This window comes from Pollicipes pollicipes, unplaced genomic scaffold, assembly GCF_011947565.3.
Source record: "Pollicipes pollicipes isolate AB1234 unplaced genomic scaffold, Ppol_2.1 Scaffold_4219;HRSCAF=4965_pilon_pilon_pilon, whole genome shotgun sequence".
Classification (NCBI taxonomy): Eukaryota; Metazoa; Arthropoda; class Thecostraca; order Pollicipedomorpha; family Pollicipedidae; genus Pollicipes; species Pollicipes pollicipes.
The window spans coordinates 7,348,854-7,375,479 of NW_023596448.1; the positions used below are offsets into that span (position 1 = coordinate 7,348,854).

General features: G+C 51.4%; 1 protein-coding gene across 6 annotated transcripts in view; it reads right to left on the reverse strand.

The window, feature by feature from the left end:
- Positions 1-26,626, reverse strand: part of LOC119095574 (contactin-5) — a 51,198-nt gene that overhangs the window by 15,283 nt on the left and 9,289 nt on the right. For all 6 annotated transcript variants that reach the window (XM_037218427.1, XM_037218429.1, XM_037218424.1 and 3 more), the window contains exon 3: positions 5,155-5,315. In XM_037218427.1, the coding sequence (XP_037074322.1) occupies positions 5,155-5,315 (161 nt within the window). The remainder of the gene's footprint in view (positions 1-5,154; positions 5,316-26,626) is intronic.

Genomic DNA, 26,626 nt, shown 5'->3' on the forward strand with positions numbered 1-26,626 from the left:
GGGAGTCCACACAGAGCGCGTGCTGGGTGTGCGGGTGAGTGTTCATCCCACGCAGAGCGCGTGCTGAGCGTGCGGGTGAGTGGGCGTCTCACGTAGAGCGCGTGCTGGGTATGCGGGTGAATGGGCGTCTCACGCAGAGCGCGTGCTGGGTGTGCGGGTGAGTGGGCGTCTCACGCGGAGCGCGTGCTGGGTGTGCGGGTGAGTGGGCGTCTCACGCAGAGCGCGTGCTGGGTGTGCGGGTGGAGTGGGCGTCCCCACGGTGGAGCGCGTGCTGGGTGTGCGGGTGAGTGGGTCGGTCTTCACGGCAGAGCGCGTGCTGGGTGTGGTGGGTGAGTGAGTGCGTCTCACGCAGAGCGCCGTGCGGGGTGTGTGGGTGACGTGGTGCGGGGTCTCACGCGAGAGCGCGGCGCTGGGTGTGTTGGTGAGTGGGCAGGTCTCACGTGGAGCGGCGGTGCTGGGTGTGCGGGGTGAGTGGGGCGCCTGCACGTGGAGCGCGTGCTGGGTGTGCGGGTGGAGTGAGGCCGGTCTCACGCAGAGCGCGTGCTGGGTGTAGGTGGGTGGAGTGGGCGCCTCACGTGGAGCGGCGTGCGGGGTGTGCGGCTGAGTGGGCCGTCTCACGCAGGCGCGTGCTGGGTGTGCGGGGTGAGTGGGGCGCCTCAACGTGGAGCGCGTGCAGGGGTGTGCGGCTGAGTGGGCGTCTCACGCAAGAGCGCGTGCTGGTGTGAGCGGGTGATTGGGCTCTCACGCGGATCTCGTGTGGGTGTGCGGGAGTGGCGTCACGCGTGATCGCGTGCTGGGTGTGCGGGTGAGTGGGCGCCTCACGTGGAGCGCGTGCTGGGTGTGCGGGTGAGTGAGCGTCTCACGCCGAGCGCGTGCTGGGTGTGAGGGTGAGTGGGCGCCTCACGTGGAGCGCGTGCTGGGTGTGCGGCTGAGTGGGCGTCTCACGCAGAGCGCGTGCTGGGTGTGTGGGTGAGTGGGCGTCTCACGCGGAGCGCGTGCTGGGTGTGTGGGTGAGTGGGCGTCTCACGCGGAGCGCGTGCTGGGTGTGCGGGTGAGTGGGCGTCTCACGCGGAGCGCGTGCTGGTTGTGCGGGTGAGTGGGTGTCTCACGCGGAGCGCGTGCTGGGTGTGCGGGTGAGTGGGCGTCTCACGCGGAGCGCGTGCTGAGTGTGCGGGTGAGGGGCGGGTGCGCCGCAGATTTATCCTCCCAGGCCGACCAGTCAGGCCACGTTCTCCGTGCCGGTGTACCGCCTGATCAAGAACAGGAGCAACCGTTTATTCAACTTAAGTACTTCCGACATAGAATACTTCACTTTTATTGATCAAGACAGACATAGTCCCGACCTGCCAGGGCGATGTTGTTTACAGGCTAATGGTGCTACCATCTAGGACAAACACAAAATTTGATCTGATTTACATCACAACAGTCATGACAACCACGGATATGACAAAAAGTGATGCTAGCAGCAATACTTTGCTTTGCATGCTTTGCAACACAGCAAAAGGTCGGCGTTAGATGGGCAGTAGTTACGGTCTATATTTCGATAGCCTCGCCACGAATACGTCTTGGTGATGATCTGTACACATGCGGCCTTGGATCATAGCAGCTGTAGGGAGGGGGGAGGGGGAGCGATTTGTATTAGAGTCGTGTTTTCTCAATCGAGTTGAAAGATATATGCGGTAGCGCTACACAGTAGCACTGGCAATAAAATATGGCATGACCCATAGTCCAAGCATGCGTGCCTCTGTACATTCTTGGTCATCTAAATCATGCTATTCCGAGCATGTGATCTGTAGGTATGGTAAAGAATGGGGTATGGCAAGTGCGGAATTGGCCACATTGATATTCCATTGACGCAGTCATTTCATGCTTTGGCATTGCAGGATTCCCATCCTGATACCTTCCTCAAACCCGTCTAACAATTCCTGATACATTGTTTAGCCTTCTTCAACTGATGCTGTACACATTAAGTTTATGCTTTTGGTGACTTGATGGCTTGGTAGTCATCGCTCTGAACAGTTTGACGACAGGTAGCTTATTTCGGGTTCTCTCCTTTTTACTGAAATGTTTATTTGCCATGTAGGGTAATGTTGATGTTCAGATCTTTTACTCAGCGTTCAATTATAGTGCCCATTATCTTCCTGGTTTCAGCACGGAGCAACTGTCCGCCCGCTGGTGTACTGGCGTAACTTTTCCTCAAATCCGTGTTTGATGCATTTTTGTGAGATAAGACAGTGGTAATAGCCTTATTCCTGGGAGAAAAACAGAATAGAGATATAGTTGGGTTGATATTTCGACATCATGCCTTTATCGAAACAATAGCGCTTCTGCTACTGTTTCGAGAAAGGCATGATGCCGAAATAGCAACCCAACTATATCTTCATTATCCTGGTTTTTATCCGAGGAATAAGGCTATTACTACTGTCTAATCTATGTGAATAATATTCCTCGCTAATGCACTGAAGAACTTACATTTTTGTGAGTTGATACTCATGTTATAACAATTGACATAGTAAGATCTGAATACTTTGAGCGATCGTAACATCAGTACTAACATTTTTGAAGCCCTATGTTTCTCTTGTCTGTTTTTTGTGCATTTTTGCTCAAACGTTCTATTATGTAATAGAGCATGCACATATGACAAAACAATAGCCCAAACCTTAATAGTTGCAGATTTAGTATTTACCGTCACTTGTATTAGCATATAGATAAAATCCAGCACTCAGCTTATGGTGCGTCACCAGTGTAAGGCACGCCATTATATTACATCGGCAGTAGGGTCGGTCCCACACTACGCAAATGCACAGGCAAGGGCTGTGGCCAGGCTCAGGGTCGTGGGCCCGGGCCGGGATAGCCTGGTGTCTAGCCAGCCCGCCGTCGACTGCCCGTGCTCATATTGTCGGGACCACCTGTTCAGGCCTGCATGTCAACTGCTCTTCTTAGAGCTGAACTGAATGCGTCAAAGCCCACTCATTTGGAACAACAGAGCGGAAGAAAGCGCCCGCCATAAGGAAGAGCTACAGTCAAACTTCCGACGAAGTAGCCCGAATACAGCATGACAATCAGCCCAGACAGGATGGCCGATAGCCCAGCCAACTGGCCGACGCCATGCCGCCTGGTGCAGCAGCAGGGACGGACAGCAGCTGGCCAGCCCTATCTCCTGATATAGGCCCATCCTGATCGAACAGACGCGGGGGGCACCGACTGACAGCCACCGTCCGCTGGCCAGCCCTACTCTCCTGATATAAGCCGGCCCTGACCAAACAGGCGCGCCAGGAGCACCGATTGACAGCCACCGTTCGCTGGCCAGCCCTGTTCTCCTGATATAGGCCGGCCCTGACCGAACAGGCACGCCAGGAGCACCGATAGACAGCCACCGTCCGCTGGCCAGCCCTGTTCTCCGGACAGGGTAATTTGCATACAGATGTCGAAATTATGACCAGATTGGCGTCGATTTGGAGCCTCGGACACGCGCCAATAGCATGGTTCTTCGGTGGGCAATTTCGAAACGTCTGCTTATGTCACGTGATAAGGCGGGTTCGTGTGGATGACACGGCGTCAGCTCCAGCCGTTCAATCAACAAGGATTTGGGATTCATGGAAGGTTTCCATAAGCGTCCTTCAATCTGAGCTTTTGCGTCGTAATTGCATGTGAATGGCGGCTCCATGTGGCATTCACATCCACTGCGCCGTAAAACGTCCAATTCGCTAATCAAAGTGGTATGCAGGCCGGCAGTTCGCACAGTCATGCTCAAGACCATGCACGTTTTCGAGAAAAGTCGGAAGGCTGTCATTGAGCACGTAATTGAAACACCGTCCGTGCGTGCACAACGGACGTTGTTAAAGTACAGGCCAGCGTCACGGCAAAAAGAGGCATGTGGTTTTAACTTCTGAAATTGGACGTGTGTGTTCGCCTGGGAATGTAGCATCAAAAATTTATATGCGACCAAGCCGGGTCAATAAACGTATTGCTGAGCCTTCAACGCACATTTGAGAACTAACTTTGCTAACCTCGCCTCAGCCGCAGTGGGGCCTCAGTGAACGCACCATCCGCATTCAGTCCCGCTCAAGATCATGCATATGCAAGTGTATGCATGTAAGTGCAAGTGCACGCATATCCGTCCCTCTTATCCTCTACCTTGCCTCATCCTGCATCCCCACGGCGCCCCGCTTATCCGGGCAGGCTGCAGCGCCAGCCACGAGTGGGCCGAGAGCCCCGTGGGAAAGGGGAGCGTGACCGGGTACCCAGCGCGCATGCGCGGGTTAAAGCTCGGCGGTTGGCCCCCAGGCACATACAAGTTTGCCTCACCGTTAACCATTTTTCCTTCATCCCATAGCCCTGAAACGATAATTTCTGGTCGAAAGGGCTCTAATCGAAACGACCAAACAACCAATAAGTGTATGCATGGCGTTTGCTATAGCTGTTGATGCATCTGCTCGTGCTACAACCTACTTGATGCAACAAGGTGCGGATTTTTTTACATTAAATCCTGATGGGAGTAGAAACCGCGTGCGGCACACGAATAGGTGAAATCGTCTGCCTCTGGGACGAAGGTCAGAAGCTATTCATGAATATCATTTCCTTGATGTACGTCTGTGGAGGCTATTGCCTGAAATGATGTTGCAAACGTGGACTGTAAATCGACAGGATGTTTTCAGGCGGACAGAGGGGAAAAGGAGGGTTATATCGTGATCATCTAATTCGTGCCGTAAGAAAATAAATAAAATCAAAGCCAGCATGAGATGTCTGCTGTCTACTTAAGACGTCAGCTGTCACCATGGGCGTCTCTGGCACCGCGTGGGCGCCTCGGCTCCCAGCCGTCCTAGGGCCAGTCGTTACCACACCTGTCTCCCGACTGAAGCGTCTTATGGACAGCTGTCACCATGGGCGTCTCCGACACCGCGTGGACGACTCTGCTGCCAGGCGTCCTAAAGACGGCCGTCACCATACCTGTCTCTCAACTGAGGTGTCTTATGGACAGCTGTCGCCATGACGCTTCTGATACCGCGCGGAAGCCCTGGCTCCCAGCCGTCTCAAGGACAGCCGTCTCTGTACTTTTCTTCCAATTGAGGCGTCTTATGGACAGCTGTCACTAGGGCGTCTCTGATACCGCGCGGAAGCCTCGGCTCCCAGCCGCCCCGCCCCTCCACTCACCGCCCGGTCGCCGAGGTTGTGAATCTGGCAGGTGAGGTAGGTGGGTGTGCCGACCTGACCTATCACCCTCAGCTTGGTGTTGTTGGCGAACCGGGGCAGCGACAGCGTCTGCTCCTGGGGCGGCCGGGCCGGCGGCTCCTGGTCCAGCCGCGAGACGGCTCCTGCAACAGGAGACTAGGAGGTCAGGCAGGACGCTCATGGTCCATGTCACAGCCTGCTTGAGGGACGATGTGATTATTTAAGCGATGTTACCTTTTGCTGGGTCGTGAGCTTAATATTCAAGGGCCTGGCTCACCTGGGAAACGGGGCACGCTACTCAAGGACAGGCGCTTGTACTTCACCCCGGGACACGGGTATGACACAGGGGGCGCAGAGGGGCGATGAAAGGGAGGGGGTGCAGGAAACCAGTCCGCGGAGATGAGAGTTGCTGATGGACGGCGGAAATGGAAAAGGAGGTACACTGCTCAGGTTTTGGAAATGGAGAGGGGATCAGAACCAGAGACGATGGAGAGGATGCAGGAGGTCGGGATGAAAGATGTTTTCGATAGCGAGAGGTGGCAGTTGCTTAGGTGGAGCATCACGGATCAAAAGGCAGAGAGAGAGAGAGAGAGAGAGAGAGAGGGAGAGAGAGAGAGAGAAGAGAGAGAGAGAGAGAGAGAGAGAGAGAGAGAGAGAGAGAGCGAGAGAGGAGAAAGAGAGAGCGAGAGAGGGGGAGGGGAGGAGGAGGGAGGGTTTGTAGAGCGAGAGAGAGAGAGAGAGGAGAGAGAGAGAGAGAGAGAGAGAGAGAGAGAGAGAGAGTTGGGAAGATAAAGAGGGAGGGGATCTGGTTGGGACGGGGGAGGGGGTCTAAAGCCATATATCACAGAAAACAAACTGGCACAAAGACGGCTGGGCTTGGTGACGCGGGTTACCCCGAGTTATAGGAATCGCCAAAAACGATTCCCGCTATGCGATCTGACAGCAGAGGCGGGCGGCGTAACCAACGCTGGACCGGACGTCGAAAATTTAACGCTGCGTGATCACCTCCTGAGCGCTACGGAGGATATAGGATGGGTATGGATCTCATCGGCTGAATTTCACGGGTGATGTGGTTTGCGCGCTCCATTGGGCGTCGTTTCCGAAAGGATGCAGTTGCTTGATGCGTTTCATTTATAAGATATTCTCGTGCGGGCAGCAGCGGGGTAGCACAAGTCAAGCGAATAGTGTCTTCTAATGAATTTTTGGAATTACATAGATTTTGAACGCACTTTTAGTCGGTCCATCAATCTGCAAGACGAGAATGCCGAACAATATGGAGTGTCGTAGTGTTTCAAGCAGGGTGCTAACAACGAACCACGTATTGTCACCATGTATGTGTGCTCCAAGACATGAGCTCGACAGTCAGGCCCAGCTTGACCAAATGGAAATGAACCGTTAATAATTGAACCTTGGGTTCTCTGACTTCACTCCCCTTGGCATCTCGTTACATTTTAACCCTACGTTATCGCTTAGCAGCAAGACAGCTTAGCAGAGGGCAAAAGGGGCGTCCCCAATCAAATACTTCATGCCATCATTACTGGTCCAGATAAACACCGAACTTTTTCTCCGATATAAGCCACATTGCGTTTTGGGGGACTAAGGCTTTCGATTTGCTATGATTCTTCGCTTTGTTCCTGTTGCACGAACAAACAAAAAATAGGGCTATTCAGACAAACCGATAGCGTGTGCTGTCGATCAGCATATACGCAATCAACAGGACATGTAAAATGCTTCCATTATGAAATCGGGCAACGCAGCTGTATATATGGATTTTCGGTGTTTGTAGAGCGCAGATGTCCTGAGCACCTCGGGGACTTGCTACAAGCATCGTCATCGTCCCTTTCTCTCTCTCTCTCTCTCTCTCTCTCTCTCTCTCTCTCTCTCTCTCTCTCTCTCTCTCTCCTCTCTCTCTCTCTCTCTCTCTCTCTCTCTCTCATCCTCTCTCTCTCTCTCTCTCTCTCTCTCTCTCTCTCTCTCTCTCTCTCTCTCTCTCTCTCTCTCTCTCTCTCTCTCTCTCTCTCTCTCTCTCTCTCTCTCTCTCTCTCTCTCTCTCTCTCTCTCTCTCTCTCTCTCTCTCTCTTCAAAAACCGGTATCTCTGAATTTGTTCTAACGCATTGAAGTGATGACTGAACACCAGGGAAACAATCGAGACCAGGTTTGAAATCAGTCCGTTCTCTCTCCGAACATGTTTCTGGCCGGCTGCTGGCCGCGTTCTGCGAGCGTAGGGCAGGGGTCGCTGCTGCCCCATCCAGCCCAATTCAAAATTCAAGCAAATGGGATGCAGAGCTGAGCGCTGAATTTTGCTGCGCGTCGTCTGGAAACTGCTGAATGCGAGATAAGCATAGCTGAGAAAACTTTAGCCAATTGGTCGCACAAGCTCAGCGTGTCTGCTTTGGGGTCCTCGTGCGCATCCAACGCGATGATTTCGTAAGCCTTGTGTCATCCATAAGCCTTGTGTCGTAAATAAACTGGTCTTAGTTGGAGCAAATCAAACTTAAATAAAGGAAAACACAAAAGAAAACAAAGAACAAGAACTAATGCACTTATAATCGGGTAGCTCAAAGGGAGTGTTTGAACTGAAAAAGCCGTCTTGAACATCATTCGGTGCAGTTCACAGCCCTGTTTTTCTTAAGACCTAAACCCATCTAGTCTTTGAGCTGCATGCTCGCAAAAATGTGCAGAATTTTCGGACTATTTCAAGCTGCGATAACGTCAAGATGTAACAACGTCATTTTAGACCTGCCATGCCATTGGCCATGAGACGATCAAGGCCAAGAAAAGTATTAGTGTCGAGTCGCTCATATATGGTGTTCGTGAGGACAATTTCCAGATACAACGGCCGTTAATTGACTCTCAGTCACTTTTGACAAAGCACGATGTTTGTATGCAAGGTAATGTATGCAACGTACGATGACGTAATCAAGCAATGAGCTTTTGAGCATGTTTATTATGCAGTGAAACTGTGTTGTCTAGGGCAGTATTTTCCACTTAAAACTGTACCAATAATTAAAAGTGAGCTTATCGCACCATAGCTGGTGCTTGCTTTAATATCTTCAAACGTGGAGCGTCTCATTAAGTACAAATAAAACATACATTACACTCCAGATGGCTTTGTCTCAAGTTATCTCTGCTCTCTCTAATGAACACAAATAATATGTTACATTACATTTTAGATAGCTCCATCGAGTATGTGCTTCGTGTGACTTCTCCAGGACTAGTAAATGAAGACACGAACGCGGCGGAACTACCACATGTGCACGAACTGTGTTGGATCAGGGGCGGGACCTGCGTATGGCTGCTGCGCGCCGGTGTCCAGCGACGCAGACCCTCTCCAGGATTCTGCGTCATGCGCCGCTAGACATGCCCGTGCGTACGGAGCCTCATCCATCGCGGCACCATTATCTGCTGCCATATCCCCATCAAGCGCTGCCATACCCCCAAACTACCGCTGGCGCGTGCATGGATCGTCCGCGTGCCGAAGCTGGCGGTGAAGCCGGAGCCACACATCCGGCCGGCTGGGCAGACCGGTCGGGGCTGTGATGGATGGCTCGGGGACGTCGGCAGCGCAAAGAGCGCACCGCCGGCAGGCGGAGTCAGGGCTCAGTGGCAGCTGGCCGAGAGACGGCAGCTGAGAGGGGTCAGCGGGCTTTCACCGCCGGCAGGCGGAGTCAGGGTTCAGTGGAGCTGGCCGAGAGACGGCAGCTGAGAGGGGTCAGCTGGCTTTCATCGCCGGCAGGCGGAGTCAGGGTTCAGTGGTAGCTGGCCGGGAGACGGCAGCTGTGGGTGTCAGTCGGCCTTCACCGCCGGCAGGCGGAGTCAGGGTTCAGTGGAGCTGGCCGAGAGACGGCAGCTGATGGGGTCAGCGGGCTTTCACCGCCGGCAGGCGGAGTCAGGGTTCAGTGCAGCTGGCCGGGAGACGGCAGCTGATGGGGTCAGCGGGCTTTCACCGCCGGCGACGCCAAGAGCACACCGCCGGCGGTTGGAGTCAGGGCTCAGTGGCAGCTGGCTTCCACCGCCAGCGGCCTGCGGCGGGCTGCTGATCAGCGACGTAATCAAACGATGACCTTTTGAGCATGTTGACCATGCAGTGAAGCTGTATTGTCTAGGGCAGTATCTTCCACTTCAAACTGTACCAGTAATTGAAAGTGAGCTTATCGCACCACTATCTGGTGCTTGCTTTTATATCTTCGAACGTGGAGCTGTCTCATTAAGTACAAATAAAACACGCATCACATTCCAGATGGCTTCGTCTCCAATTATCTCTGCTTTCGCTAAACTGCGCAGTGATCCAACTGGCCAGTCGGCTGACACCCGCCACCCACCCTAGACTGGTCGGTCTCTCGGGACTGGCCAGTCCCTCTGGACCAGTCGGTCTCTCTGAACTGTTTAGCCTCTCCGGACTGGTCATCTTCCTGTAGGACTGGTCAGTCCTCTGTGAACCGGCTAACCGTCCTAAGCTGGCCATCATCCGAAAATGATCGGTCGCCCTGGAATCGTTAGTCGTTATTGGCTGGTTAGTCGTCTACATCTGGCCGGTTTCTCTAGACTGGAAAGTTCCCCTAACCGCATTTGTCGTCCGATGCTGATTAGGGGCCTGGGGATCAACTGGCCATTTATGAGTGTTTTACGACCAGCAGCAAGCTTTCAAAGCAGTCTGGGTTTGAGCCAGTGATTCACTAATTGACCACTTGCTCTTCATCGACGCCATATTCCAGGGCCCCAACGAGCGATAAATAGGAATGGTAGCCACTTAGCAACCGAGCAAGCTCTACAAACGCCGGATGCGACACAACAGTCTGGAGCCAGCCGCCCGGCGAATCCCTAAGCTCAGCGTTCAACTTGCTGTCGGCATGCTGAATCTGCTGGTTTGAGAGCGTGCCGTAATTGCATGATACTGCTTCATCAGGTCAGCATAGCGAGATGTGTCCAACAACTGCAGCAGCATGTTCAACACAATCGCTTTCCGCCTTCCGTTCAACGCCGGGCAAAGTGAAACATTCGGCCCCGGACGAGCAACGGCGTCGGCTGCTCGTTGGTCGTACAGGGAACTCGGCGTCGCAGCGCGACTGGACCGGACCGGCGGAGGGTCCCGCCCCGTCGGCCAGCTCTGGCGGACCGGACCGACGGAGGGTCCCGCCCCGTCGGCCAGCTCTGGTGGTCCGGACCGGCGGAGGGTCCCGCCCCGTCGGCCAGCTCTGGCGGACCGGACCGGCGGAGGGGCCCGCTCCGTCGGCGGGCCCTGGCGGACCGGACCGGCGGAGGGGCCCGCTCCGTCGGCCAGCTCTGGCGGACCGGACCGGCGGAGGGGCCCGCTCCGTCGGCGAGCTCTGGTGGCGCGCACGTTTCCATTCTGTGCTGGAACGTTAGCAACGGGCCAATAACGGAATGCAGCCCGCAGCTTACAGCGTCTTGCACTTTGAGTTTTAATGCGACCATGACTATAATCATCCTGTGTCGTATTGAAGCACTCTTTGAATCAATATTTGTTACAGCAGATAAATTTTTTTGGTAAATGGTCAGACAATTCAGCACGGTTCCTGGTTATCCTTGTTTCTGCTACACACTTCACAGCATATTGCTCATTTGCTTGCATGCTATGCGAGCATACGTTGCTCTCTGTCTGTATTATATGCAGTTGGCAATTCTACACGCAGTATACGCGCGCTGCATTTCATATTTGGTTTTCTACATGTTGCAAGCCGCATAGTTGTCGGCGAGCCGGCTCAGCAGCGCGCTGGGGAGAGGATAAAGACGAGCCAGACAGCAGCCCATAGTCACCAGACACGGCCGGCGAGGCAGCGCGCTGGGGAGAGGATAAAGACGAGCGAGACAGCAGCCCATCGTCACCAGACACGGCCGGCGAGGCAGCGCGCTGGGGAGAGGATAAAGACGAGCGAGACAGCAGCCCATCGTCACCAGACGCGGCCGGCGAGGCAGCGCGCTGGGGAGAGGATCAAGACGAGCCAGACAGCAGCCCATCGTCACCAGACACTGCCGGCGAGGCAGCGCCTCCGGTGCTCCTCCTGTCGAGTCGGAAACGACCATAGCGACGCTAAATCCGCACGACGGCCGCCCGACGTCCGGTGTCGACGACTGTCGCGCTGGTTCCCCGCCACTGCTGTTGTGATGTATAATACTGGATCGATCGTGGTGGTGACAGAAGTTGCCATGCTCCTGAATAGGGGCTCGGTGGCTCGTGGCTGTGTGAGGGTAGGATGAAATATATTAATGCCGAAATGGTCAGCGTGTTTTATGTCAAATCATTTCAAGGAATGATCCAATTATGTGAAATTATTTTAAGGAATGACTCAATTATGTGTAATTAGTTAACGGAATGCTCTGAATAGTTGTAATTTTTTATGAATGATCCAATTATGTGGCATTATTCCACATAATTATTTGATGCATATTGCATATGCAAAGTAACCCCCCGAAAAAGATTCATGCAAGACGTTTACCTCTGCCCCCCCCTCCCCCCCCCGTCCCGTCACATGGCATCCCACCCACTAACCTTGCAAGACTGTGAGCAATAATGAGCCCCTTATTTTCGAGTGCAGATCGCAGCCGATATTGTCGGCCGCCGGCTACACGCAAAGCGAGGCTGAGAGTGGACGTGTTTGTTCGCCATCCGAGGAGCGGCGGCGGCAGACACCCGAACGGCGGCGGCGGCGGCGGCGACATCCGACACCAGCTAGCAAACAACTTAACAGCTCTGTTTTTCGGCTGACGACGCGTCAAAAGGAAAGTTGGCCCCCGCCTCGCGCCCCGGCCCTCCGATCGAAGGCCGGCTGCCCGGACTGGCGACCACGGCCACCTCTGGACCGCCGGTGCGCCGCCGTTTGTCACGGCAACGAGGCGTGGCGGGGCCGCTGGAGACCCACGCCACTTGAAACGGGGCCACTATCTTTGCCTGCGGGCAAGAGGTTTTCTTCGGTAAATTCATTTCTGGTGTTTGAGTTGGAAAGCTGTGGGATAAGTAGCAGGATTGACTGTTTGTGAAGCGCTGTCGGAGATGCCTTTCAAAGCAGCAAGTTTCGTCTCATCTTTGACGTCATTCGTGGCAGCAGCATCAGTATAAGTTGTATGTCTTCCGGGCGGATCTGTTCGTTCTTACCGGTTTGCTGAGTTAAGAGGTCTCAACGGAGAACACTAATCCTTTAAGTGAGGTCAATGGTCTGGTCTAAGCCCGTCAAGGCAGGGAGGCTTCCCTGTCACGCGTACAAAGTTGCAGTTTCGTTACTTAAATTATATCTTTCGACGGCGAAAGCATTGAAAATATCTGCCTTCCTTCCATTGGCATTCCCTGACACAAAAACCTCAGCGCAGGCTCACAAACAGCGCGCCTCTCTGTGAGTTATTTTCGCATCCACCAGGTGGCAGCAGTGTGCGACACAAGTCGCTGACACTCCGCGGCGACAACCACCACCGGCCGCCGTGTCTGCCTCCAACATGATCGGCGGTCCGGACCTCCTTCGCGCGAGCGGGAAAGGGGGATGCCGACGGCGTATGCGTGTGGGGGTGTGCGTCCTCCGGCGGGCATTATCGGACCGGACATCCGTCTCCACTGCGTCACAAAAGCCAGAAGGGAGGCAGACGGCGTCCAAGGAGAGGGAAGGCCCGGCGACTCATCATGACCCGCGCAAGCCAACGCTGGGCGGTCTGCTCTGCGATGCAGGGGATCCCTCCGGACGAGGCTGTCTCGAGCTCGTTTTTCATAGCTGCGGAATTATGTCCCATGCTGGATTGCTTAGTTTAAGGCCAATGTTCCACGTTTGCAGATAATGAAGCAGTGAAGCGGATATGATAGAATATTAAATTATTTATAAGGCAATTTATACTTCTAAGTGAAAAAACTGCTCTCAATAACACAGTATCTCTGTTTAGAACATATGATATTCAATGCCTCGATGTTTGATTACGTCAACGTACCTTGCAAAACGTTGATTGAGGGCCAATTGACGGCCATGGTATCCGGAAATCGTGCTTACGGACGCCAGGTATGAACGACCCAACAATCAGGTTGTGTTGGCCTTGATCCCCGTATGGCCAACAGAATGTCAAGATATAAATGGCGTTATTGTGGTGACATAGATGCCTGGGTGACCTTGGAATAGCCTCCTCGGAATGGTCCGGACATCTTTGCGGACTTGAAGCTCAGAAACTGGAAGTGTTTTGGTCTTAAGAAGGGCAGGGCAGTTGACTGCACCAAACGATCCTCAAGATAGTCATTTTAGTTCAAAACCACGTGCAAATGTGGAACGGTCCCTTTAAAGGATGCAAAGTGCCGCGTGTCAGGGCATGCAGCACACAGATCTTGCAGCTAGTAATACGGTTGTAATCCGTTAAGGTCAATGTATGCGTGATGTTCTTCGTTTGCTCACAACAAGACCATCACCTTGGCAAAGCCATTTCACTGCGACTCCTGCAGTGATAACTTCAAAGCCAACTCCTGTAGTGATATCGAGTAATCCGTCTAGTTATCCAAATTATCACCTACACCTACCATTAAAGTATGCGCGACCGTGCAACTCCCAGTCCAGATTCCATGCCCCGGGGGCCCTGTTCGCGGCCTGGAGGAGCCATCACCGGTGGTTGGGAGCGGGACAAATTCCAGCCCCCCTCCCTTCCGCAGGTCGGCCTCACCAGTGCGGCGTGCCATGAGCACCCATCACAGGGCGGCTACACTTGACAGCTTCCTTTGACCTATGCGGCAATTCGGCCGATAAACGAGGCACAGAGCCGCCACCTTGAATACAGATTCTGACCCACTGCGGCCGTCTCCTACCCCCCCCCCCCTCCCCCTCACCACCTCCGGTCACGATCAATAGGTCTTTTGCTGATGAAAAATGTCACTCGCTGCCCCGCTTGACTGCTGGCTGCATTCAACGTTGTGTGGCAGCGGGAAGCGTTCAGGTTGCTGAGCACCTGTCTGTTTGGGTCGCAAATGTTTAACTCGCTCCTATGCATTCACGAACGCCCTCTCGTGCAATCGTTGTTCCCGTTGACGGGTCTGGCAAAGTGTGTACTACTCACGAGGCACAGATTAGACATGTGTGTAACTATGTGCGCGCATCGTATGTAACTATGTGCGCGCGTGGCTGTAAAGGCGTACGCACGCGCAGCAACCCACTCATACTCTTTTGCGCCGTGACTGTGGACGTGGATGCATGGAACACGGACAACAACGGACACAGACCTTTTACAGGGAGCCACCCTGAGGTCTGTGCACATTCGTGCAAGCAATATCAAAGGTCAGGACACATTTGACCTTAAAAGTTGCAGGTAATTGAGTGGAGCTACGGGAACTCAAAAAGGCCAGACGCTAGGGCATAAACGCGGAATTTATTGTGGCGTACATCCCAAAATATGTATGAAAAAGCTTATGTTTATATTGATGTACATACTGCTCCATATGTGCATATATATATATATATATATATATATATATATATATATATATATATATATATATATATATATGTATATATATATATATATATATGGAGCAGTATGTACATAAATACAAACAAAAGCTTTTTCATATTTAACATACATATATATATATATATATATATATATATATATATATATATATATATATATATATAGGAACGATATGTACACGACGCATTGCATATTAACACAAGCATACAACAATCAACTCTACCGCAAGTTCGGGAGATCCATGCATGATATTCATCACGATGCGCAGTTGTGTGAGGCAATCTGCTCTGCCAAGCTGCATCGTAAACATAATAAACGGTGGCGGACTGTCATTAGGCAGTACAACGAATGGTCTTAATCACGTGCATTCAGGTTTTAAGGGCGTCGTTAATTACGTGATTGTTTAACGCCAGGGCCGCATGGACGTGGAACGGTCTGTCAGGAAAGGGCAGACCGAACAAATGTTGAAGAATGTCGGGCGGCGATGCTTACAACTGCTTCCAGCGCCGGGATCAGCTAAAAGGAGCCCGGACGTGCTTGGTGCTTTAGAAGCTCTTGATGATCGCGTAAGAGCTACGTGCGATATCAAGACAGTAATAAAAGTACAGCTCTGCAAGGCCCGCAGCACGGATAATTGGTGATGCAAATTATGCACTGTTTTTACCATGCTCTTAGCTACGACCAAAGCATTTAGTTTCATCAGGATACAGCAATAAAGGCAGTGTCTCCCTGCAGCTCAGCTGGGTCCTAGCGCAAGAAAGGAGAACTTTGAATTTCACCACATTTGTATGTCATTAGAATGTCCATTGGTGCTACGTCGGCTAATTTCGTTTTGGGTTTCGAATGGGGGAGCTGAGTGTCTTTCCCGTACTTCCGCAGAAAACGCGCGTCAGTCGTCCAAACAGCCGAGAACTCTGTGAATCAAAACCGGCTTCCTGCCAATTGCAGTTAATTACACGGAGACATTTGAATTGTTAAAACTCTGCTTAAATCACGTTGAAATGCTCGTAAATCACGTAAACTTCCGTTTAAAGGGGTTTTAACGTCCCATACTTGTGTAAGGTGCAGACATAATGGCATTGGTGTCATTAATTTAACGGCAGTTTAGGTTGCAATTCTTTCCTCTTCCTGCCTTCGATGCCAAACTGCTACGTCATTATTATTCTCAGGAGGGCTTAAATGGTGCCGCGCTGCCATAAGTTATTAAATATCATGGCCAATGTTTATAGCAGAGCCCCGACCCTTCATTATAAAGTATGGACGTTAATTATTTACAAATGCGCAAGATAGGCTGGAAACTATAAAAAACCATCAAGGCTTTAATATACCCATTAAGGTTCAACATCTTACGCCGTTTTCAAATTGGCCACAAATGCTTGGCAATGTTGTATGCGATAAAAAGTATTTAAACGAGAGGGAAATTAACCTGTTCAAGGCCATAATAATGGAAATATGATATGTCCAAAAGTTCTGTCGACCTTCTACTACCTCGGTCATACGCACTGCTCTCCAATTTATTTCCCTTTTTATCCCCCATTTCATTTCCCTTTTACTTCGAAGCAAATCGCAAAACACTTTGGCATAACAGATCAATTGATCATGGTTTCAAACTTGCCTTCACGTTCTTCTCTGTAGTTTTCACAAGAGAATAAGATGTTAAAGATCTAACCAGTATGTGAAGCTGGTTGCCAGTAAAGGGAGTGTTCCGTATTTGTGTGGGATTTTAACTAAAAACAGCCATTTTAAGATATTACCAGGCATCCATCACGCCATGATAACGTCATTCAACTTCTGTCATTCCGTTACCAGGCATCCATCACGCCATGATAACGTCATTCAACCTCTGTCATTCCGTTAGCCATGCGGCGATCAAGGCCAAGAAAAACATGATTGTTGAGTGGTTCATCTGTGGCGTTCGTGGGCTCGGTCTCCAGCTATAGCGACCGTCAAATGGCTTTCAGTCAATGTTTTGCAAGGCGTTACGACATTCAAACAAGAACATATTGAGTAGCATATTTACTAAACAGAGAAATTGTGCTGTTTAGTGCAGCCTTTGTCACTTAAGATACACCAATAGTTGAAAGCGAGCATGCATCAAGTGGACTTGCATTTCATCGACACAAGCATGACATATTTTATCATATCTGATGCTTTTGTCATTGTCCTGAAATGTGGAACATTCTCTTCATGGACAATTGCACACACGACCTCGGTAAAGTGAATGAAGGGGTAGTACATCAGTCTCAGATTGTCAATAGTGCAGTGTTTTCCCTCTTTACATTTATCCCCACGGGGACTATCTATAATCTGCAGCCGACTCTGAATGCTCCTGTTTTCGCCTTCAAACATCTGCACCGTTCAAGGGGCCCTCCCTCTACGTTTATCCACCGCTGCCTATCCCGCCGACGGCGTTTTGTCCGTTCGTCGACCCAAGCCGTCTCGGTACAGTCCGTCCCCGCAGCCCAGGTCAACAGTGCGGTATTGGGCCGGGATAGATAAACACACCGTCCCCAGTCTAATCACGCCCTGGCGGGGCTGTAATTTAATACCCGCGATGGCTCGCTCCCTCCACGCCGCGTCGGCCCAGGTGTGGCGCCGCTCAGCAGGCTGTGCGCTGGCACTGAACGACACCCGGGGCGGGGCGGGGTGGGGGGCTGGCAGCGTGTTGTGACGGGGCGCGCGGCAGGAGACCTGAGTCTGGCGCTCGGAACGGAGGCGGTCGGGGGCCGGTCTTGCGCAGGGTGTTGGCGTGTGGCTATCGTCCAGACGCGTACATGTGATGCCGAATGCCGCAAGAGGCTGTCAGTATAACGTAAACACGGCCGTCCGCTTATCAGTATAACTCAAACACGGCCGGCCGCTGATCAGTATAACGCAAACACGGCTGGCCGCTGATCAGTGCAACGAAGGCACGGCTGTCCTTGGAACGGATTCCGGCATCGAAACCGGTGAGGACGTCAAGGGTCTGCAGCATACGTTCATGCTAAACGTAGCTGTGCCTAACAGAGGCGAACAAGATGAAATCCAACGGCATATTTTTAGTGGTGTAAGTGTGTTTTATTCAAACTACTCCATACATCCGGGATAAAATATTGGCAATGTTATTTTCGTTACGTTAACGTCGTCGCCCTGGCTCACAGCAATATGAGATTGAATGTTGCAAACCATTAATAACTGTTTGCAGCCAGCTGGCACACTGCCGCAACTTTTCAAGTTGCACATAACACCAGGTAGCAATTTGTCTTCATTTCTGCGAAGCAGATGGTGGCAGTGTGTTTTCAAACACGCGCTAATTATCGGCTTTCTGTTCGGGGTGGTCACTGGCACATTCACAAGCGCGCAGCCCGGGCGGAAGGGACGACGGAACAAAAAAACAACCACCCAGCTTCAGCAGCGGCGAATGGAGGCGGAAATTCGCATGTACAGCGGTTGGTGTTGAGTAGGCTGGCGCGTCCCCCCAGTCTTGTAGCGCAAATGAGCAGCAAACAGGGGAAAAGTGGACATTTACCCCTAAGCGAACGATTCCTGTGGCAGGTGCGGAGCGTCAACGCTTGCTGCTGACGCGGCCAGACATGACGCACTTGTAGGAAGGCGGCGACCATATGGACAGTTGTGGAACCTCTTCCCACCCATACAAACAAAAGTAACTATATTTTGCCAAGAGCTGTATCGACAGGTGATGCCACTCACAGACATTAGCAAACTGTTTTCGGAATGCGCCTATTTTGCATGTATCTAAGGCGTGATGATCTAGCGTTATTTTTCGGATCAAGGTTTTATGATATCGCGGTTGCCGTTCCCACTGAAAAGACTATATATTTTTGCATCAGCTCTCTTGAAGCATTTCGCATCACATCATGCACTGAGACGGTTGTTTTACGGAAAGTTGTTTACTATTGAGCCCTTTGGTTATTGACTACATTTGCTAGCCCCTTCCTAGGCGATGTTCTGGAATGTCTTTGCAAGCGTTGCAGTTCCCTTAGAAAGGTGCGAAATGATAGAGCCGTGCATGAAGGTGAACATCATTTGGAGCTAGAGGTCCTACTCCCCGCTGCATTCACACCCTGAAAAGAAACGGAAAGATAAAAACAGCCGGAAAAGGCAAAAAAGGCAAACGCTGGTTGGCTGTAAGCCCTGTGCGACGCTCAATGGACTCCATATCGGCTCACCACGATCACAACACCCCAAGGTCGCCACGCGACTCACAATCGAGCATCCGACAACTTCGTAAATTGACGTCATATTAGATGGTACTGTTGTTGCCGCATGCCGGTAGGCACCACGCCGGCTTCCTGCGGACGGCATTAGGTGTGCTGTGAACGCCTCGCGGCCAGGGGCGGTAAGAGTGGTGGGGAGGGGGCGGGGAGAGCTCACTGCAGGTCAAGCGTGTGCTGTGAAGTGCTGAGCACGTCAGCGGAATTGAATATCATGCATTATTACAGCCGTGCAGAGACAAGAAATTCAAGACATTCAGACAAGACGTTGACAAGTGCGGTGATAAGGTCAGTATCATATTTTCACAAAAATTGAGCATATGCGAACGCTGTGCTGGTCCGAGCAATGGCCATGTCTCCATATTCGCAGGAGTCGATGCAAATAGGAACGAATTGCAAGTCACCGGGGTAAATAAAGTAAATGATGAAACATTGTTTACGCATAAATTGTTTCCCTCGTCTTCTATTTCTTCCGCATCGGTGATTTCAATTTCAACAGAAATTCAATCTCATTTCTCGTCTTCCGTTTCGGCGCTCAAGCACGCCGGCGGAGCATAAACCGCGGCAGACTCCGTTCCACCTGCGCGGCGGACGACCCTCTGCTGTTCCGCACACCACGTCGGTCCTGCGGTACAATCTACCTCCCCAGCGTCCGCCACCTGGCGGCGGACGTGGACAGGCTGGACCCAATCGCCATCATTCCCGCGGCGGGCGTCCGACCCCCGGCCCGTGAATTATTATGAGCTGACGCCAGCCGGTCGCCTCAGGCAGATCTTAATTAAAATCGGACCGATTGATCCCAGCTGGAGGGCGACACGTGGAGACACAGCGTGGGCGAGAAAACTGGGATGGGCCAGGGGAGTGTGGGTGAAGACTTCGAGGCTAGGCCGGCCAGTCCACGTCTGGAGCGTCCACGTATCAGCTCGACTTACGACCATCATCATTTGTTGTAATCACACGAACTTAGTTCGAAAACGACGAATATTGATTTATCTTGCATCCAAAGCTGTCATCTAAAAATCGGCGCGTAATGTGTGGTGCGCAGTGGCATTGTAAATTGGAAATAGCATGATGCACTAACGAACATCGGCCCGTTATATTCAACATCAGTGCTTAATAGAATATATAGCGCAATATTTTGCAGCTGTATCCCTGGGATATTTCCAGCCTCTATCCCGTATGGGCGAACACGCAATGCTTCGGTGGTGAGCGTTCCGTCAGAGATGCGCCTCATGATGAGATGGGCGATGATTGGCGGGCAGCCAGGCGGACGTGACCGCGGGATGCCTCGGGGGCATACTGACCAATATCGGACACCACCCATCCCCCCCCCCCACCTCGCCCACAGACGGCGCCGAAATGCCGCCTGCGTCGTAAGCATATGGGCAGCATGTGAGGCATGCATGGAAATCATGTTCAACTTCATGAGACGTTCCAAGCAGTAATCTGAAATGTTTGAGGTGCCAAGGATATGCGTTGTAGATCGATTCGTCCTATTATATATTTAGTGCAACACAAGCAACAGCTGCCAGTATCTTGTTTCTGTACAAAATGAGCTGAACGCTCTTGCCAAATCAAACACAAATTAACGCAAAGGGGCTAAAGCCGCGCTTCTTGGTGGGCCAAGATTGAATCGTGCGGTGCCCACGCGTTTTTAGTTAGCGATGGAGCTGCCTCGCCGGCCGCATTCCGGGCGGCTGGTGCGTGCGACGCTCTCGTTCTTTCCAGAGCATGCTGCCCAGTCAGCTTCCTCCTTATTCAAATTGGCCGTTTGCCACAGCTGTTAGTGCTCAACCGAGTGTGTCGGCATCCAGTTAGCACCACCAGGATCGCTAACGACCGCGGCGAATCGATGCGCCGCCGTCGATGATTAATCCGCGCGCCATGCGCCGGCCCTGCGTTGTGGTCGGCGGCGCCGCGGGCAATTATTCAAATTTTCGCCTCTGACTGTCGGCGACCAGGCCAGCGCCGTCGGCGGCGTCCAAGCGTTTTCACGGCTGGCTGGGCGCGCCGTGCGAGGGAGGTGGCGCTGTCGCTCGGAGTAAGCGACGCACGCCACATCAGAGCGGCCCAGCTGTTTTGGCTGACGGGCGGCCCCAGTGGTGGGCCAGCGAAAAAGCCGATGGTGGGCTTTTTCTGGTTGTGCCAGCTGGCGAAGAACAGTCGGCTGCGCTCCTGTCACGGGCTGATAAAGGAGTCCCAGACTGGCAGGCGGGGTTTTTGGTTATTTTGCCTAGATAAAGATAAACATAGGCCCAGATAAATTTTGCCAATTTTACACAAGTTTGCACTTGTGTAGCCGGTCATGGTATTTGCAGATGAACACTATGCACATTCACCAAACTGCTCACAATACCAGTGACGTATTTGGTTTATTAATTTAAAGCATCATCTAAATTGGTTCAGGGTCCAATAGCTTCAACCTCGGGTGTACGGGACGCTCGTGTTGAGAGGTACCCCTCTACCATCACAGCCTCTCAGCTGGCATCCTTAAAAGCTGCATGCTCCAGGCTTCACGATCATCTCACTTGCCCAGGCTGCCTACACACACATTAAGGTTAAGAGGTATTCATCGCCAGTGGGAGCTGCGTGCACGTGACACACCTTGCCTTGGGGTCCTGCGAGTTACGAAATCCATGGCCCGGAGATTCGAAGTTTGGCGAACAGAGATGTCCCCGCGCAGGTTATCCCATCACGGTTCGCGGAACTTCTCATAGGTCACGGGTGAGCATGCGGTCCCATTCGAGTACAAGTGAGACAGTGCGAGGATGCGTCTTGATCTTGATCTTCAGGCAATGCCCATCGCATTGGCTTGCTGCGAGTATGTATAGAAATTTGAAACATTCTCACAAGATCTCCACTGCATATTCCATTTTTCGGAGTCGTTTGTTCACATCATCGAAAATGTACAAATTTCTGGCCTAAACCGGGTTTACATGACATCTCACCGTGCTGGTATTCAACTTCAAATAAAGGACATTTTCTCCGCGATCATTCATCAGGGATGTTGACTTGTATTCTTTTCAAGTCCCATGGCCCAGCCAAGGTGGGTACTTCCTCCTTGAAAGAGATCCGTTCAACAACGCACGTTTTTGTGGTGCAAAGGTCATCTTGTACTGGCCTTAGCTCACCGCTACATGACAACTGCATTGGCAATTTAGCCTGATTACATATGCTTTTACCGCAACGTCAGACGACACATTTGCACGTACATGTTGAAGAGCTGAAAGCAATTATTGTTTCCAGGATATACAGGATTATTGGCCTTGTTAAGAGCAATGCTAGATCTAAACTGTCCGAGGCTGGAGTTGAGATGGCAACATTGGCCCTACGTCTGGCAACGTAAAATGTCCGCAGTCAATTTTTTCCGGTCATCCGTCTTTGAGACATGGATAAGATATTTTTGGACGATCACGCGCTGTAGCTGGTGCTAGGATCGTCGCATTCAGCATCCAGCAGTTAGCAGCGATAGTTTCGTTTTCATTCAAGGGAATTTCTGTAGAATTAATTCTGGAGCCGTTCGCGCCTGGGTCCGTATTGGATAGCAGATGGCGCTGACGACAATTTTACGGTTTTACGGATTCTCGTTTGATGATGTTTGCTATTAAACCTAGAATGGTTGGTGCTGATGGCAATTAGACGAGTTGTCTTTCGACGGTGCTCGCTATTAAAGCTACTTTCAGAACTCTGATTTACATATTATGGGCTATGGGAGCTTAAAACACAACGAGCTAGACATGATGAGGCACACGCGAGTAAAGAAAAATGTGAAAATGTCAGTCATCACTTGCGCCCCTTGGCAGTGTGCCTATGACCTCCCTATCAGTTGTTTACCACTGCGCTGCGCCTGCACCTCCAGCGGGGAACTGTGCGGAGTTCTGAGAACATTATGGTGAATATCTCGGCGTGTTTTGCCCGTTCCGTTTTGCTGCCGTATTTCTCATCAGCCGCTGACCATATCCGCCGTCTTAGTTGTTTGGTGTTTACCAAGATCGCACTTTTTCGGCGGTCATGAAGTTAACTTGCGTGCTCATTTGATGAATGCATCATTGCAAGTAAAAAGCTAGCTTTCGAAGACTTTTGCACAACACCTTACTTCATGAAATGATATAGTATATTTCAAAAGTATCAGTATGTTTTACTCGATATGAGCGAGAGGCGTCTTAAAGGGAGCATTTCATATCTTTATTTGTACCTCCACACTCCACAAATGTATCGGATTTTGAACTGAGATAGCCGTTCTGAAGGTCAATTAGTGCAGCTTACAGCCCTGCCCTTTTTAAGACATAAATCCCTCGGGTTTCTCAGCTTGAAGGCCATGAACTTGTTCAGGCTGTTTCGTGCATACTATTTCAAGGTCATCCAGGCATGCCCGACGCTATAAAATCGGCTTGTGAATCCTCTTACCTCATTGGTCATGTAGTGTTCAAGGCCACGAAAGATGTTATCACCGAAGTTATTCGTGTATATATTCCGTGGCACAATCGGCACGATCTCTGACATTAACAGATTTCAGTCAGCTATCAACCAATGAAATGCGTTCAGTGCAAGCTTCGAACACAAATCGCGTTTTGTGTGACATCATGCAGGAATTAGGGCATTAGCACGAGTTATGGCGGAAATAACCTGAAAATCCAATAGACCAAATGGTACTATAACCGTGAATTCAATGCAAATAAGCCATACAAGATCACGGACATTATGCAAGGACGCCAGAAGAAGGGGCGAAAATACGAGCACATGATCATATTCGGTCCGGCAAACACACTCCAGCAACGCACCGTCACCTCTCGGAAAATTTGAGTACTACAAATGAGTCAGCCTGTCCACTACAGTGTCAATTCTGCCACGCCCAGTCTGGCACCGACTATCACGTCATAATGACGTTCCGTGACGTAATCAAGTGATGACGAAGTAGGCAATATGTTTACTTAATGGTGAAATTATTTTGTCAAGGGAAGTTTTTAACACCTTAGTATTTTAGCACTCTTCAACACTAACACTACATTGACACCTGAACAATTAAACGCTGTAAAGCGAAACCAATAGTTACAAGTGATCTTATCTCAACATATCTGATGCCTGCCTCAATATCCTTAAGTGTGCAACATTCCCTTTAAACTTCCATGGTATTTCCATGACGATATATTATGCTAACATAACCAATGTCCAATATGCCAGGAGGTCGCCATAAAACGAAGATATCTAGCAGCCATTAAATATACCATGGAAATGGTCAACTTTTCAAGCAGTGTTCATGCTTACTAGTCGTCGTCATCACTGGCCATGGTCACTATTCGTCATAAAATACTAAAACACCCATATATATATATATATATATATATATATATATATATATATTACATCAAAAATACCCGTACTCAAATGCATAATAAGGAATACATTCGTAGTTTAATGTTTGCTTGGTGTCTTTCTCTAACCAGTATGGCCAAAGCTCCATCTTGTTTTCGGCGTACTAGCTCACATTTTTTAAAATCAATATCAAAGCTTCCATTGAGTTAATGGCAGCGATTTGGAGCACTAGGTTTCTTGTTAATTTAAATACTTCGCTCCGGGTAAAGGGAAGTAGATTAAAATGACACGAACATGAACATCCTTGTGTGATTTTGCGAAATATTTAACAACTCTTGTAAACAATGCAGGTTAGTCCTTCCTGAGATGGGCCTTCATAGCAAGTAACAGCACGGCCCTCCAGCGTCATCTTGGCAAGACTCCAATCTCGCAGTGTTTTGTGTGTAGTTCCTGAGCGCCGCATACCAACAAACGCACTCCCTCTCACGACGCACGCCGTTCCGTTTGTCCGCCACGGTAATCTCAATCCATAGCCAACGGGACGCTATCAGCAGCCTGATGGCGCTGCGCGTGGCGCCGGCAGTATTTTTTGCGGGCTGTTATCTGTGGCGCTAGCCTGGCGCTATCTGTGGCGCTAGCCTGGCGCTCGCAGGGCGGCTCGGGCCTGTCGGGCCCGTGTCCGGCCGGTTATGGCAAGCCCGCCGAGCTGACTTGGACCGCCATGACGGTCAATCAGCCAAATGAGGGGGAGGGGGCGGCGAGGGAGGCAACGCCCGCCCGGATGCTCGAGATATTGGGGCTCGGTGAATGGGAGAGCCTTCCCGCCGTACAGTGAGTGGCACCGTGCGAATTTTGTGGTCTGAGGGTGTGGTCTGAGACGGCAAGTACTGTTGCTTGGAAAAATTACGAAGTAAAGAGAGCAGCCCAGTCTCGATAAAAAAAATTGCCGCGGAAAGGCACCAATGCTGGAAGAAAAATCATGAAAATAGGGTCGCCGGCACATGCGAAATGGCAAAACATTGCAGTGCATTACAAAAACAGCTCGCGAGGAATGTCACTTTCGTCTCATCGAGCTACTTCTGTCCACCGACGGACTTATTTGCATATTAGGCGTACAAAGCTTCTCACAAGCTACATCGAGATTACCTTCTCGACGTAAATACGCACTGACGCCGGCGTTGACCTCGGCGTTATGTATAGCCCCGCTCCCTTACCCATTTGTCACCTCTGCGGCACAACAAGGAAAAAGCGAGCCGCAGCCTGAATGGCCCGTGGGGCAGGCTTTGTTATATTGCCCATATCGGCCTGCCAAGGACTAATCCAATCACACTAACGACATCAATTTCCCGCGCCTTTTTTCCTCAGCACAACAAAGCCAGGCGCACCCGGCGGCCAATTCGGCAGCGCTCCCATTTTCGTGCGGGGCAGTGGAGGTGGATGGGGGGGAGCAGGCGTGTGGCCACATGCCTGCGCCACCTGGAAATAGCTGGCATATGAGTGCGGACGGAACTGACGCATTTGCATCACTCCTGCCGTTGGCACAGAGCCAATAAAAATGATAAATTTTCAGACACGCCATGAAGCAGGTAAAAAACGGAAACGGATTCAGGCGCAGGGTACGAGCACTTCCTGATACTGAGCACTTCCTGATACTGAGCACTTCCTTCGAAATATATAGCATTGGTCTATGACGCTGTATAAAGCACACACAATGAAGCCAGCAGCATCCCAATTTCTTAACATTAGGCGCGCATGGCAGATGAGGAGTTCTACTGAGTTCCGAATTGCGGTTCGACCATATACTCCCCCGGTCTGATGTAACCGACAGCGTGATCTGACAGCTGATCGGTGCCATTAAACGCCCATGATCACGAACATCAACACATTAACCAGGACATCATTGCCGACGGTGGGACTCGCTGATAACAGGGCGCTGACCTCGCGTCCCAAATTCGGACACGGCATGGGCAGCTGGCCGGGAAGCGAATGCCGCGCGCGGCGCAGAGGTGGGAGAAGCTCGAACCTCAGACTGGCGGCGGCCTAACCGACCTGCCACCAGCGAACAGAGGCAATCCCAACCCAAACGACACCTGCCACTGCTATCGATTCTCCGTCACCGGCAGCCGGCCGTGTTTCGGACGCCGAATAGAGATGGGCAGTTGGGCGCCAGATGAGATGAGTCTGGGTCAGCGGCGTCGGAGGAATAAGCCAACCGTGGGATAGAGGTGGGAGGGGGTCAGATAGGTCGAGGGTCCGCATAGACGCGTGCTCAGGCTGGGTTACGGTACCAAGTGTCGGCAGTGCTTGTGCTAAGAGCAGACATAGGTCCGAAGCTCAGCGGTGGTGAGCCCGTCCTGCGCGTGAGCGCGTTCGCATACGCGTACCAAAACGCTCACACACCTATAGACATGTCTTTTGGGGGTGCACCTCTCTTTCAGTCCAATCACGGAGGGACGGTGAGCCAGTCGTGGAACAGGGCGGG